General features: G+C 43.2%; 1 protein-coding gene across 3 annotated transcripts in view; it reads left to right on the forward strand.

The window, feature by feature from the left end:
- The first annotated feature begins 3,471 nt into the window (after window positions 1-3,471).
- zmynd11 (zinc finger MYND-type containing 11) overlaps window positions 3,472-15,764 on the forward strand; it is a 141,280-nt gene continuing 128,987 nt past the window's right edge. For 2 of the 3 annotated variants that reach the window (XM_033044656.1, XM_033044676.1), the window contains exon 1: window positions 3,473-3,746. Coding sequence is in view for 1 of the 3 variants with exons in the window: in XM_033044676.1 (XP_032900567.1) it covers window positions 3,709-3,746 (38 nt within the window). In the remaining 2 variants the exon portion in view is untranslated. Of the gene's footprint in view, window positions 3,747-15,764 lie in introns of all 3 variants that reach the window. The other variant, XM_033044665.1, reaches the window with a different exon arrangement.

A 15,764-nucleotide genomic window follows, 5' to 3' on the forward strand; every position in this document is an offset into this window, starting at 1 on the left:
AATCTGAGGAAGGACATTATAGCCATAGAGGGAGTGCAGAGAAGGTTCACCAGACTGATTCCTGGGATGTCAGGACTTTCATATGAAGAAAGACTGGATAGACTTGGCTTATACTCGCTAGAATTTAGGAGATTGAGAGGGGATCTTATAGAAACGTACAAAATTCTTAAGGGGTTGGACAGGCTAGATGCAGGAAGATTGTTCCCGATGTTGGGGAAGTCCAGGACAAGGGGTCACAGCTTAAGGATAAGGGGGAAATCCTTTAGGATCGAGATGAGAAGAAACTTTTTCACACAGAGAGTGGTGAATCTCTGGAACTCTCTGCCACAGAGGGTAGTTGAGGCCAGTTCATTGGCTATATTTAAGAGGGAGTTAGATGTGGCCCTTGTGGCTAAAGGGATCAGGGGGTATGGAGAGAAGGCAGGTACGGGATACTGAGTTGGATGATCAGCCATGATCATATTGAATGGCGGTGCAGGCTCGAAGGGCCGAATGGCCTACTCCTGCACCTATTTTCTATGTATCTATGTAAGTGCTGGAGTAATTCATTGAATCTGTGGAGGACATGGTTAGGTGACGTTAGGGGTCGGACTCCAGACTGAAAGGTGATGTTTTGGGTAAATCATCTATCCTCCAGAAGGACACAAAATGCTAGTGGATAGATGACGTATTGGGTCAAGACCCTTCTTTAGTTTGTGCCCTTTTGTGTATTAACCAGCATCTGCAGTTCTTTGTTTCTACATTTCCTCTGGAAGTTTGCATTTTGCTCAAGATTCCAGCATCTGTGGTGCTTTGTATCTAGGTTGGAGAAATACTTGGAATAGAGAGAGAGAGGTTGGATCGGATCGGATCGGAGGGGGGAAGTCATTGGAGTTGGGATGGGATTGATGCAATGAGATTGGTGGAGAAGGTGGAATTGGCGGAGGGGTCAGATTAGCGCGATGAGATTGGCAGAGGAGTCAGATTAACGCGATGAGATTGGCGGAGAGGTTGGATTAGCACGATGAGATTGGCGGAGAGGTTGGATTGCAGCGATGAGATTGGCGGAGAGGTTGGATTAGCGTGATGAGATTGGCGGAGAGGTTGGATTAGCACGATGAGATTGGCGGAGAGGTTGGATTAGCGCGATGAGATTGGTGGAGAGGTTGGATTAGCGCGATGAAATTGGTGGAGAGGTTGGAATAGCGTGATGAGATTGGCGGAGAGGTTGGATTAGCACGATGAGATTGGCGGAGAGGTTGGATTAGCGCGATGAGATTGGCGGAGAGGTTGGATTAGCACGATGAGATTGGCGGAGAGGTTGGATTAGCGTGATGAGATTGGTGGAGAGGTTGGATTAGCGCGATGAGATTGGTGGAGAGGTTGGATTAGTGCGATGAGATTGGTGGAGAGGTTGGATTAGCGCGATGAGATTGGCGGAGAGGTTGGATTAGCGCGATGAGATTGGCGGAGAGGTTGGATTAGCGCGATGAGATTGGTGGAGAGGTTGGATTGCAGCGATGGGATTGGCGGAGAGGTTGGATTAGCGCGATGAGATTGGCGGAGAGGTTGGATTAGCGCGATGAGATTGGCGGAGAGGTTGGATTAGCGTGATGAGATTGGTGGAGAGGTTGGATTAGCGCGATGAGATTGGCGGAGAGGTTGGATTAGCGTGATGAGATTGGTGGAGAGGTTGGATTAGCGCGATGAGATTGGCGGAGAGGTTGGATTAGCGTGATGAGATTGGTGGAGAGGTTGGATTAGCGCGATGAGATTGGTGGAGAGGTTGCATTAGCGCGATGAGATTGGCGGAGAGGTTGGATTAGCGCGATGAGATTGGCGGAGAGGTTGGATTAGCGCGATGAGATTGGCGGAGAGGTTGGATTAGCGCGATGAGATTGGCGGAGAGGTTGGATTAGCGCGATGAGATTGGCGGAGAGGTTGGATTAGCGCGATGAGATTGGCGGAGAGGTTGGATTAGCGCGATGAGATTGGCGGAGAGGTTGGATTAGCGCGATGAGATTGGCGGAGAGGTTGGATTAGCGCGATGAGATTGGCGGAGAGGTTGGATTAGCGCGATGAGATTGGCGGAGAGGTTGGATTAGCGCGATGAGATTGGCGGAGAGGTTGGATTAGCGCGATGAGATTGGCGGAGAGGTTGGATTAGCGCGATGAGATTGGCGGAGAGGTTGGATTAGCGCGATGAGATTGGCGGAGAGGTTGGATTAGCGCGATGAGATTGGCGGAGAGGTTGGATTAGCGCGATGAGATTGGCGGAGAGGTTGGATTAGCGCGATGAGATTGGCGGAGAGGTTGGATTAGCGCGATGAGATTGGCGGAGAGGTTGGATTAGCGCGATGAGATTGGCGGAGAGGTTGGATTAGCGCGATGAGATTGGCGGAGAGGTTGGATTAGCGCGATGAGATTGGCGGAGAGGTTGGATTAGCGCGATGAGATTGGCGGAGAGGTTGGATTAGCGCGATGAGATTGGCGGAGAGGTTGGATTAGCGCGATGAGATTGGCGGAGAGGTTGGATTAGCGCGATGAGATTGGCGGAGAGGTTGGATTAGCGCGATGAGATTGGCGGAGAGGTTGGATTAGCGCGATGAGATTGGCGGAGAGGTTGGATTAGCGCGATGAGATTGGCGGAGAGGTTGGATTAGCGTGATGAGATTGGCGGAGAGGTTGGATTAGCGCGATGAGATTGGCGGAGAGGTTGGATTAGCGCGATGAGATTGGCGGAGAGGTTGGATTAGCGCGATGAGATTGGCGGAGAGGTTGGATTAGCGCGATGAGATTGGTGGAGAGGTTGGATTAGCGTGATGAGATTGGCGGAGAGGTTGGATTAGCGCGATGAGATTGGCGGAGAGGTTGGATTAGCGCGATGAGATTGGGGGAGAGGTTGGATTAGCGTGATGAGATTGGTGGAGAGGTTGGATTAGCGCGATGAGATTGGCGGAGAGGTTGGATTAGCGCGATGGGATTGGCGGGGAGGTTGGATTAGCGTGATGAGATTGGCGGAGAGGTTGGATTAGCGCGATGAGATTGGTGGAGAGGTTGGATTAGCGCGATGAGATTGGTGGAGAGGTTGGATTAGCGCGATGGGATTGGACATGGGGAATATTTTCGAGCTGGGCCAGTTGAAGGAAGAGAGTGGATTGGCCGAGGGGGTGCGATTGACGTGACGGGGGCGGGGCGAGTGCGCGCACGCTTGCCACGCGGGGACGTGGATGGGCGGGACCGCGCACGCTTGATCCGCGGGGACGTGGAAGGGCGGGAGCGCGTACGCGGGGACCTGGCCTGCGCAGGGAGGGCGGGAGCGCGCACGCTTGCTACGCGGGGACGTGGCCTGCGCAGGGAGGGCGGGAGCGCGCACGCTTGCTACGCGGGGACGTGGCCTGCGGAGGGAGGGCGGGAGCGCGCACGCTTGCTACGCGGGGACGTGGCCTGCGGAGGGAGGGCGGGAGCGCGCACGCTTGCTACGCGGGGACGTGGCCTGCGCAGGGAGGGAGGGCGGGCGCCGGCTGCCGCCGCCGAAGCTGTGGCGTTCGGTGTTCATGTGGATCGCAGGCCGAGCTCGAGCCCGAGGGAGAGAGCGAGCGACAGCCGAGGCCACAACCGCAACTACCACCGTCTCCCCCTCCTCCTCCTCCTCCTCCTCCTCCCTCCTTCACTCCAATAGCAGCTGGGAAAGCTCGGCGGATCCCGGAGCCTGGGGCTCGCCGGTGGATGGGTGGCGCATCGCGGCCGGAGCACGAGTGGCGAAGGTGAGGGGAACGGCGACGGCGACGGGCCGGCGGGGCGAACATGGCGGCTGAACCCAGCCGCTGCAGCCTCGCCACTCGGGTCACTGTTGAGCGGGGCAGGGGGTTGGAATAGAGGAGTGGGGGGTGTGGGAGGGAGAGGCCCTCGTCGCTAAACTAGGCCTCCCCCCCCCCCCCCTCTCTCTCCCCTTTTGTTTTATTTATTTCACTTTAGTAGCTGTGGGGCGGATTATTTTTTTTCTCTCTCTCCTTCTTGCATCATTTCAACTCACAGACTCCCCCCCCCCCCCCCCCCCCTCCTCGTCTCTGCCGGCGAAGAGCCGAAGTTGACGGGCAACGAGTGGTGGGGAGAGGGAGGGCGGTTGTCGCCGTCCGCACTCCGCAGTGAGTGAGTCCTTTTCTGGGGGGGAATGTGGGGTAGTCACGGTGAGCCGGGGCTGGGAGCAGAGAGGGGACATCGGACAAGTGGCCACTGAACCTTGATGATAGAGTTTAAGGGCTGAGATCGATAGCTCCAACCCGGAATTTGTTTCAGTGGGAGTTTTGGGGGAGCTGGGCACCGAGGTTGCGTTTGCAATCTTCTCCACACGAGTTTATGTTACTTTTCATTTACCAGGGGGGGTGTCAATAATTTCGGTTTGCAATCTCGAGCACAAAAAATAAAAGTTAAAAGGTATATTCTGAGTTGTGTGAACATCTGCCTTTTTTTCTGGCGAGTGGGGGTAAATCCTTTTATGTGCGTTTGGAAAAAAAACTTTCACATGTGTTGCATTTACAACTGTATTTAATGCTGTCAGGCATGTATTCAAGGACTAAAATACAACCTGCTGTGTGTAGTGGTCCCATAAATTAAATGGAATATGTCATGCCTGGAGCGTTGAAGCCTTGGCTACTGTTTTACTTGTTGCTAATAGTTATTCCAAAGTGCTTATTTTGGTTTCCTTGTTCCTTGGCTTTTTAGCTTGCTCAGGCCATATCTATCCTTGCATCTATCATTGTCCTTCTCTTTCTAATCTCCACAATGCCCTTTGGCAATAGCTTCTGAAAACATGTATGCATGTACAAGACGCCCAACTCTTGACCCCTTCCTGGCTGTGTGTAATCAGACTGAGTCAGCTATGTCTTGACACATTTCTTCCTCATCTCTACTCAGCTCTGCGATGTCAAGTTGCTAGTCAACCTGGATAAAATCACAATTTTCTTAAAATTGGATAGTTCAGCTGCCACAAACTCTTCCTGTACTGTTGATTCCATCTGCTTTGACCACTTTCTTGTTGAACCAAACTCTGTAACTATGGACCCTGAGTTATGCTCACCAATCTGCAGCGAGTTTCTATTGTGCTGTTTTCTGTGCCAGTCTTGGCTCTTGTCTGTTTGTTGTTTCGCAGCAGTGACGATCTCAGGTGATACCTGCTCTAATGTGTTTTAATCCACACCATTCTACTATTATGTGTTGCTTCGAAATCCACAAGTTTCTCCTCCTTTAGTCGACTCCTTCAATGACTTTAGTTGTTACATTAACTCTACAGTCCTTCAAAAACATAATTCTGCATTTCTATCATATTGTATTTCTCCTGCCCCTTTTACCCTACTATTGACTAGCATCCAGATCTCTTGGGTCTTAATTCTGAAATGTCTGTGTTAACCCTTTCAATCCCTTAGGTTTGTGGCACAATTGATCCTCTAGCCAACTTTTGGGTAATTAACATGTGTCCTTTATTTGGCCTGGCATTAGTATTCATGTAATTACACTGTTGTTTAAATATAGGTGGTTGTTGGTGTTTAGTTTTTGAATTGGCGACAGCTTGTTCTGGGTACAATGTAATCCAGTCCCTCAGGTGGTTGCCATTTTCTGGTAGAATTTCCACTCTTGTATATTGGCAATTTATCAAAACTGTTTTACCCATTGAATTACTCACCCTGGATTGTAAACTGCCATCTGGCATTATTTTTCACAAGAAATTGCCAAGCATCAATGTTGACATGTTTGGATAATCTTTTGCTGTGAGGCAGGTCTGCCGAGAGCCTCAGTACAATAGTTCCCAACCTGGGTTGTGTGACATTTTCAGGTTCATGGAGAATGGTAAAAATTGCTATGTATCTGTGCCTGAATTATGTTGATTCTTGGTATTTCTTTAAAAAAACAAGCACAAAATTTATGGATGGGGGTAGGATTGCGGAGTCTGTTTCAGACTGTGAACTGAGTTTGATTCAAATGGTTGGGCACTTTTGGTATAGTACAATAGGTGGTGTGCAAATCCAGCATGTTTGTCCTACCACTTGTGTAACACATCTGAGCTTGGAATATTTAAGGATAATATTTAGAATTATTAGGTGCAGGTGAGCCTATTTAAAAAATCACACCTATGCCAGATCTTACCATCTATTTATTCAAGGGTTATCGATTCAATCCCCAATATTTTGCTACAACTTCGAAGCATTCTCTGCTTCAAGTATGTAATCCAATTACCTCCTGATTGTTGCTATTGTACTTTATTTTGCCATAAATGTTGAGAACTGCTTGTTTGAGGCCCAGCTAGTTTGCATTTATCACCCTGGTACCAACAATAATTATTGAATAAGCACAGCAATTAATCTATCAATTGGTCCATAACAGGCCCAGGCATGATACAAGTCAATCCTTGAAGAGAATATATGGGAACCATTTCAAAATTGCCTATTTTGACCCCCAAATATGCTATACTTGTGCCAATACTTGTCAAACAATTTGTTTAATTTGTGGAGTTTTATCTCTCTCCATGCCCTATATTTTGTAGTAATATCTAAATTATTTGACTATAATAAAAAAAATATGTCGTAGTTAGGTAGAGCTCTAGGGGCTAACGGAATCTAGGTATATGGGGAGAAGGCAGGCACGGGTTACTGATTGTGGATGATCAGCCATGATCACAATGAATGGTGGTGCAGGCTCGAAGGGCCAAATGGCCTCCTCCTGCACCTGTTTTCTATGTTTCATGAATGGTCTTATTTGCCCAGCAATTGCCTTGCTGGAGAATCATGCTTACCAAGAGCACAAAACACAAATCTTAAGCAAAAGAGTAATCAAATGCTGAATTTCTTTAAGCAAAGCAGTGTCTTTCATTTAACTTCACAAGAAAAGTGTATATCGAAGTAAAATGCGATGGCACAGGATAAAAATGTATGTTTTATTACCTTAATGCATCAGCATTCAAAACTTGTGGTGATATGGTACCCATGGTATATAAGCACCATTGTATTAATTCAATTTTAAATTTTGAAACCTTGGCTTTGACTTTCACGTTAGGCATTGTTTTAAATTTTTGTCAAAATATGGAGTGAGTTTTGTTAATGCAAATTGTAAATATTCCATGCATGCCAGAGTATGAAACATGATTGGGCATTTTGAAGTTGGTGTGGGTTATGCTGTCTAATCTACTAGTGACGTACTATGCTTAGGGTAAATTTTCTGAAAGTAACAGGCTTCTGCTGTAACCCATTTGAGTGCATTTGTAATACTTTTTAATGGAAACTTCTGTATGCTTAAACTGTAAGGCAGATATTTGCTCAAGTTTAAAATAATGGCTATGGTTGGGAGATGGTTGAGTTGGAACTGTACACAGCAGGGACATTGAGTTTATTTTTCAAATGTACCCAGTTGTAAGTAAATACGGCTGTTTTAGTTATGGAGAACTATGTTGTTTATTATGTCCAAATGGGTATGTTGCTGGAAGATGGGCGGCCATGCATTTTGCAATTTCCACCCATAAATCCAATTGTATTAGGCACTGGTGTTTAAACATACTTTTTGTTTGTCTTGTTAACTGCTTCAAAACAGTTATTACAAGCACATTCGCATTATGGAGAAAATAGACATAAGAAATTAAAGAATTGTATATGCGAACTGAGAGCTGATATCTTTCAAAATAACATGAGTCTTTTGAAGGCTATCTAAACTGATCTACCTTGACCTTTCCAATTAAAACCTCATCCCACCCTCTCCATTATTGTCACCTTCCTGTCGTGATTCAAACTCAGTTGGTCATGATCACAGCATTTGTGTGATGTAATTAAACATCCAAAATAAAAGGTCCAAATGCAGATCCTAGAAATTACTTTCTGTATGAATTGAAATGGATGGGAATAATACTTTGTTACTTCATTTTTTTCCTATCTTGTTTGAGTTTATTGTTTTTATGAACCATCCAACAGATACTTCACGAGGCACTGCTTTGTACCTTTCCATCTTTGTGCTAGCTGGACTCCACAGTTGTTCACTTGTACGTGTTTTAGGGTGCTTGGAACTGCTTGGGGACTGAACTACTGGTGGGAGTGTGGGGCGAGAAGTATTGTATTCCTAAGTGGATTAAGAGCATTGAGGTATCTGGCAACTACTGAGGGAGTTTAGTTTATAAAGACTTGTTTAATGTAATAAGAATAAATAATTGGAATGAAAATGGGCTCTGGTGCAACTTGCCCATGTTAACCAAGATGCCCCATCAAGCTGGTACCATTTGCCTCCATTTGTCTGTATCCCTCTAAACCTTTCCAATCCATGTACCTGTCCAAGTTCTTATAAATGTTGTTTTTTGACCTGTCTCAACTTCGTCCCCAAGCAGCTCATTCCATGCACCCACCACCCACTGAGAAAAAGCTGCCCGCGGGTTCCTATTAAATCTTGCCCCACTCACCTTCAACATATGTCCTCTGATACTTGATTCCCCTACCCTGGGTGAAAGACTTTGTGCATTCACCTGATCACTTCCCCTCATGATTTTATACACATTATATTAGCTGCTTAATGTGTATAATGTTCATCAGCTGGCCAAATTAACTATCCTTGCTTTAATTTTTATTTTGATTATCCTTCATGTCAGCGATTTATAATTTTGAAGTGGGCCATTCCTATCTGTTTATAATTACATATCACTCCTGTGTAAACTACATGTGTTGATCTACCATTTTATTTTGTTTTTCTATAAAAAGCATTGCTGCCTTGGTTGTGGTTTAGCAACCTTTGGAGTAGCAGACTATCGTGCTTCCCTAATTTGGGGTACCTGATGCAGACTTCAAGACACTACCTTTGCCCTGAGCTGTCTGGCCTTTTCTGTATTAATTCAGTGGCCTTGGGGGGTGGCTAAGACTAACCTGCTTGGCCCCGATCAAAATGCTAGATTTGTGTTACGATTCTTTTCTGGACTGCATAACCTGCTGACCCAATTCTGTTTACTTGAACCCAGTACTTTGTGAGCTTGCAGTCAGTAAACTCTCTGTTGTTCTGGATGCTGGATATCGTTTGTAACTTGAGATTGAACTTTCAACTAAACTTTATTTTCCTACCTTCATTTTCTGCACATCGCCAACCTCAACCACCATCCTCCCAGACCCATCCAACTTTTGACATTTTTTCTATATTTGTCAGTGTAGAATGGAAAATTGCACTGTTATGGTTGAGGTGATATTCTGATTTTAAACTGTCGTCTTGCTGAAATGTGCTTTCATTTTTTCCCCCTGAATTTGCTTACCAAGTATTTGTCATCATTTACTGTTTTGCACTTTCACGGGTCATCTGTTTTGTTCTCTCTGTCCTTGCACTCATTTAAGCCTGACAGATCTAAGGCAAAACATGCCCTTCCATGTCTGATTTCCAGAGAGGGCGTCTGATAAGCTGCAGCTTTTGCTACTGTGTATAGGAGACTCTTGAAATGTCAGCTGGAAAAAAAGGCCCCCTAATTATGTTAAAATCATTGTTAGCATGTGAAGGTGGGGGAATGCAAATGATTCTAATGGGTATAGCTAAGATGAACTTGTGAGAGGCCATGGAACTAAAGTAAGATTTATTTTATTCAGCAATGAAACTTGGATCACAAGCACATAATTAATGGGAGGCCCTTAATAGGTACTGATTTACAGCACAGCAGGGAGTGGAAAAAAACGCTGGCTCCTAAGGACAACAGTGGTTTACACTAGAGGTTTTATTACCCCGTCTATGTTCACTCTGGAATAAAGTTTCCACTGTAAACAATTGGCAAAGTGCTAAAGTTGTGACGGTATTCAAAACAAAGTGAATTAAGGTAAAATTGAGCATCATAGAAAAATAGGTGCAGGCGTAGGCCATTTGGCCCTTCGAGCCAGCTGATCATGGCTGATTACCTAAAATCAGTACCCCGTTCCTGCTTTTTCCCCATATCCCTTGATTCCTTTAGCCCTAAGAGCATCAGCCCTAATGTTTCAATTAAAAAAAAAAATGAGGATCTTAATCCAATTTTTATTTGGAATTAAATGTTTTCAAGACAAGCCATTTAACTTTTCCCGAGAAGATGAATGGGAGGGGACTGGGGAGAATTGTGAAAAGGTTAAAAAGACTCGGAATGCTGACCATCATCATTTGGGACAAATGAAGACAAAAGTTAGGATGTTACTGTAGTTGTAGTAGACAGAGATTGCATTTAATAGTAATATGATCAGTATTAGGCAGAGATGCTGGGCAGAGTGCAGAAAAGATTTGAAGATGTTGCTCGGACTCAAGAGACTGAGGTATTAGGGAGAGGTTTAGCTGGCTAGGATTTTATCCCTTGGAACATGAGAGATTGAGGGGTGACCTTAGAGGTATGTAAAATCATGAACGGCATAGATGGCGTGAATCCCAGGGTTGGGGAATTGAGGAGTTTAGGGGAAAGATTTAATAGTAATCCGAGCGCAAAAGTTGCCGTGTCTTCGCTTTGACTAAGCGTAGACTCGTTGACTGTTTAGCCAAACACTTGTGCTCGGTCTGCCCAGGCCTACTGGGTCTCGTGGTTGCTAACAATTTTAACTCCTCTTCCCTTTCCCGTACTGACCTTTCTGTCCTGAGCCACCTCCATTGTCAGAGTGAGGCAACATGCAAACATGAGGAACAGCATCTCGTATGTCGCTTGGGTAACTTAACCCAATGGTATGACCATTGAATTCTACAATTTTAGGTAACTTGAACCCCTTCTGTCCCCCTCTCTCCCCCATGCCCCACTTCGACTTGCACCTATTTCTCCTCTTTCCTTTCCCATCACAATTTGCAACTCTTCAATCCTTTTGTCTCACACCTATCTTTTCATCTTTGTCCAACCATCTAACTACCAACCCCCTCCAACCCTCGCCTGTATCCATCTATTATTTGCCAGGTCTTTTATTGCCCCGCTTTGGCAGCTTTCTTCCCCATCCCCTCCCCCACAATCAGTCTGAAGAAGGGTACTGACCCAAAACATTGCCCATGTTATCCAGAGATACTGAGTTACTCCAGCACTTTAAAAAATAAAGATTAAGATAAGAATGTTGCCAATACAATCTAAGTTCCCCTTCAGCAAAACTAAAGTGCCCAGTTAAAATCAATCGTACCTTTGTTGCTTTGAGAAATGTTGAAAGCAAAGTGATGTCTGATTAGAAAATTACAAATTATATCTGATTAGAAAATTACAAATATAACACAAACCTTTTTTTAAATCGGGGTCTTATGGTTGGGCCATGAAACTATATGCCAGTGAGTTGAATGTCTACTTTGAGGTACTACAACGTGCTGTGGAGAGAGATTTACCCAGTAAATGTTTTGAGGCAATAATGCTTTCCCCACACAACCTCCATTTTCCAAATCTGGCCTCTTGTAACCTGATAGCTCTTCACGAGTCCCAACCCAAAACATCTGTCTGTCCATTTCCCAAGACAGATGCTGCCCGACCTGCTGAGCTCCTCCAGCACTTTGCTGTCTGACAAGATTACAACATCTGCATTCTCTCATCTCTAAAGAAACTTCCCAAAGTTTATAAATGTCTACTTCACTTTAAATGTAATTTGACATTTACCCTTGTCCATTGGGACCACATTGTATTTTTTATTTTGTTCGATGTACACATACCACAATTTAGTTATTTGCAAGCTTGTCTTTGCTAAGTGTAGCTATGTTTCCAAAAGACATGCATTTAGTAACAACTAACATGGTGAACCATTCTTCAGTACAGTTAAGTTAATTGGATGTGTCTCATGAAGAAATGAATACTTGGTGTCCAGCTGAAGATAGACACAAACTGCTGGAGTACCTCAGCGGGGCAGGCCAGGCTTTAGACTTGGTAATGCAGGTGTACCCCTATGTGGCCTCTTCTATCTCCCTTAAATTTGGTTTGATAGACTATTTTTCTAGCCTCCATTCAAAGGCTTTCACTTTCTCTTATTGGTAGAAAGAAGACTTTCATTCTGCTGTACGTTTCGTGATCTCTACATGTTTTATAGCCTTTTCTTCGTCAATAAAATACGTTCAAAATGTAGACATAAAGGTGCAGATGCTGGAATCTTGAACAAAAACTGTCAGTTGGAGGTATTCGGAGGATCGGGCAGCAAGTCCTTCAGTCCAAAGAAGGGTCCCAACCAGAAACATCTTCTGTCGGTTTACCTCCACAGATGTTCTCTGGCCCGCTGAGTTCCTCCAGCTGTCTGATTTATTTTATAATTTTGGTTGTTGTGACATTATTTATACTAACAGCAATGGGATAATGACCAGATTAACACTTTAGATATCAGTTGATAAATGGTGATTGAGGCAATGTGCAGATCAGCCATATTCTTTGAAATACAATAGGTGGATTTCATGTCAGCTCGAAAGGAACATGAACAACTCATACAAATGATGACATGATTCATAGTACTCAGGAATAATTAGTGAGTTTTAGCTTGGTTTCATCATCCTAGTGTTACTATCTTGTACATATATCACATCATTTGTGTGTCTGGTCATTGTTGAACTTGAATGACAACCTGAAATAGAAATGTGGGAATGTTTGGATTGGGCAGCATCTGTGGAGTCAAAGACACATTATGTTTTTATTTCCAGTTACCAGCATCTGCAATATTTTACTTTTGAACTAGAACCTCCTAGACACAAATGATACTGCAGAGTTACGACGAGTCTTGTCCAGTATGTGATTATTGGCAGCAGAACTGGAGTGGATACGTTTATTCTGTTTAAATTGAGTGTGCAGAGTAAGGAATTTCCTCTATTGGCCAAGACTCGGGATAAATCTGAATCTGAAATTGTGCCCATACAGCTGAAGCAGTGCTGGAATTTTCCTGCCAATCTCACTGAAGTCCAAAAAAACAGACATAAGTCGTTCAGTAGAGTTGGGAATCGAGGATGGTGTTGAATTGCACCACGTATAAAGATTACAATGTCAACCTTTCTGTGTATATTAGACATGCATGCTGAAGAACCTTATCAAGAAAGTTTTTGGATGTTAATGTAGCAATGTTACAAAATGTTGAGATTTTAAAAATCAAGTCAGCAATTTATCCCATCGGATAAAGCATAAAAAGAAGTTTAATTTGACACAATTCACTTTCATATCTTCAGTATTAAAAAAGTTATGGCCATTTTCATACTCGGAAATTAGCACCTTGTTCCCGTTTGCTTTTCCATTGACCAAATATTAAATTGTCCAGCGAATTAAAAAAAAAAAATACCGCGAACGGATGTCCGATCGATCTTTCATCAGCTAGCAGCCCGAGGGAGTATGCCTCGAACAGGCGGTACAAAACGGCATTTTAATCCTGCCCCCCCACTCAAAGGCGCCAAAGTCGCGCACGCGGCCAGTGGCAGAACTGCAGCGCCGCTGAAGATAAGTATTGTAACATCGCTAGTTAATGTGCTTTGTACTCTTGCCACAAAGTCATTCTTGAAGAAATAATACTGATTTCACCAAGCATAGCTTTTTTTTTAAAGCAATAAAACATCAGAAAAATGACTGCTTCCTGCTGTGCCTGGAAATCTGGTTGTAATTTTAAGAGCTCTGATCAACTAGAATTGCAATGAATTATGTCAGAAGGTGGCTTTATTGATTGTATATTTTGTAGTTGCTAGCGTAATCCATTTTATGACCAAAATATTTAAATAATTGACTTGTGCCAGATTTTCTTTGCCTCTGGGTGCAAACATGAAGGAAATTTTGGGGCCTTGTACTCATTGTAGCGTTAGGATTAAGTTTGATTAAAAATGTAAATATCTGTTTTCATTTATCCGACATATAAAATACAAATGATTATAGGTCATAGTAATATCAAGCTGTTATATTGTGAGATTTTTCATAAATTCTGCTCTATTTTAATATAGCCATTTTCATGCCATACGGTAAATGCTTCAAAGATTTTACACTAGTTTGAATTAAAATAAATAATAGTATGGCCAGAGCAGAACAATGACATTTTTAGTCAAAGCAAAAAAATGCTAGAAATATTCGATGAAGGTCAGCATCTCTTTAAAGGAATCATTGTTTTGAGTTGATGATCTTTTATCATAATTGAGTTGGAAATCAAACGCCATTTGAGCTGCAGCGAAGGAAAAAGGATGGATAGAACATCCCCTTGCTCTCGAACTAAAGAAGGCAGCATTCCCCATTAACGATCCCCACCATCCCAGCCATGTCCTCTTCTCAGTACCATCATCACGCTGGAGGTGCAGAAGCCTGACGTACTACACAACTACTTTCAGCAACAACTACTTTCCTTAACTCTCAGGGTCTTGAACCAACCCACACAATTTTTAATTCGACCTTGGCAGTGGTACAGCACAGCCCATGTCTTGCACTACTGCGGGTCTGTTTTTTAATGTTTTTGCACTAATGTCTTTTTGTACTTTTTTTTAGAAATTCAATGTAATTTATCTTTTTGTCTAAGTCAGCATTTGTGCTTCTGCACTGTACCTGACCATACTTGTGCTTATGGCAATGGACTTGACTCTACCGACCATGCATGTCAGCAACTTAAGTTAGAAATCGAATGTTTTCTTAGTTCTGATGAATCAGTAACCTGGTATATTAACTGAATCCATAGTTGCGGCCTGGCCTGCTGAGCTTTTAAAGCATCGTGTTCTTATTTCAAGTTTCTGTCATCTGCAGTTTCTTGCTTTTCATTAATTTTAGATACCAACCACCATGTGTTTTTCTAAACTATTGTTTAGTTTTGCTGGATAGCTTTTTCTAAACTATTGTTTTAGTGTTGCTGGATAGCTTTTTGCCTGCTTGGGGGGCAAATAATGCAGTTTGTTTTGTTGAAAACTTAACCAGTTAATAAATGTATTTAAAATTAATTAGACTTGAAAGTGAAAACCATGGGTATGCAGCAAAAGACACGTGTGAAGTTTATTATTCAGAAGAGCCATTGAGTAGAAATCATGTTTTAAATTAATATTTTGTGATAATTAAGTTAAAGTTTGAACATGGTGTTAAAGTTTGGGCTTTAATACTTCTGGATTGTGGAAGAAGGCAAGACATTGTCTTTCAGTATCTATCACTTTCAAACAAAACATTGGTTCCTCGTGTTAAGTGTAGGCCATTAAAATCTAACAAGTGCTCTTGGGTGATAAATAATATCCTTTATGTAAAATGTCTGCTAGCATCCACAGCTGGTTATTCCAACTGACAAGAAAAATATAGAATCTGGAAAAACAATTTTCTCCAGAGTTCACAATGTCAGTAAACCAGCAGGAGGCTACAGGACAAGAGCTATAATTGCAAATGACCTTGTGATTGACAGCTTTATTGTTTTTATTTTCCACTGTCTGTAAAAGCTGTACGGTCATTGAGTAGTGGAAATTAACCAAGGCAACAGATGTGAACAAATCTATAGTTAATAATTAAACCTAATGATATGATCACTGTGTTGGCAGCATGGTGATTTGCCAGTGAAGTAACACAAGACTCCACATGGTTTTAAACCTATTTTAAGTCAATAATTTAAATACAATTTAAACTTTCTTGCTATTTTATTTTTGGCTCGAAATGATGTTTTAGTACAGGCGGAATATCTGTTTCAACATAAACTCCAAATGAGAATTTTCATATTTGAGACTTGAGTAACTAAACAGTAGAATACTAAAGAATAATTTAAAAACGTGCTTAAAATGCTAATGGAGCCGATGCCACAGAAAAAAATCGGAAATGGCAGGCAGTGCACACTGAGCTGAAGACAGCTGTAAAGCTGCTTGTGGCAATAAGTCCTGTGAGATGCAGCTCTTTAAGTAGTGTGTCA

This window comes from Amblyraja radiata, chromosome 2 (genome assembly GCF_010909765.2).
Source record: "Amblyraja radiata isolate CabotCenter1 chromosome 2, sAmbRad1.1.pri, whole genome shotgun sequence".
In the NCBI taxonomy this organism is placed as follows: domain Eukaryota; kingdom Metazoa; phylum Chordata; class Chondrichthyes; order Rajiformes; family Rajidae; genus Amblyraja; species Amblyraja radiata.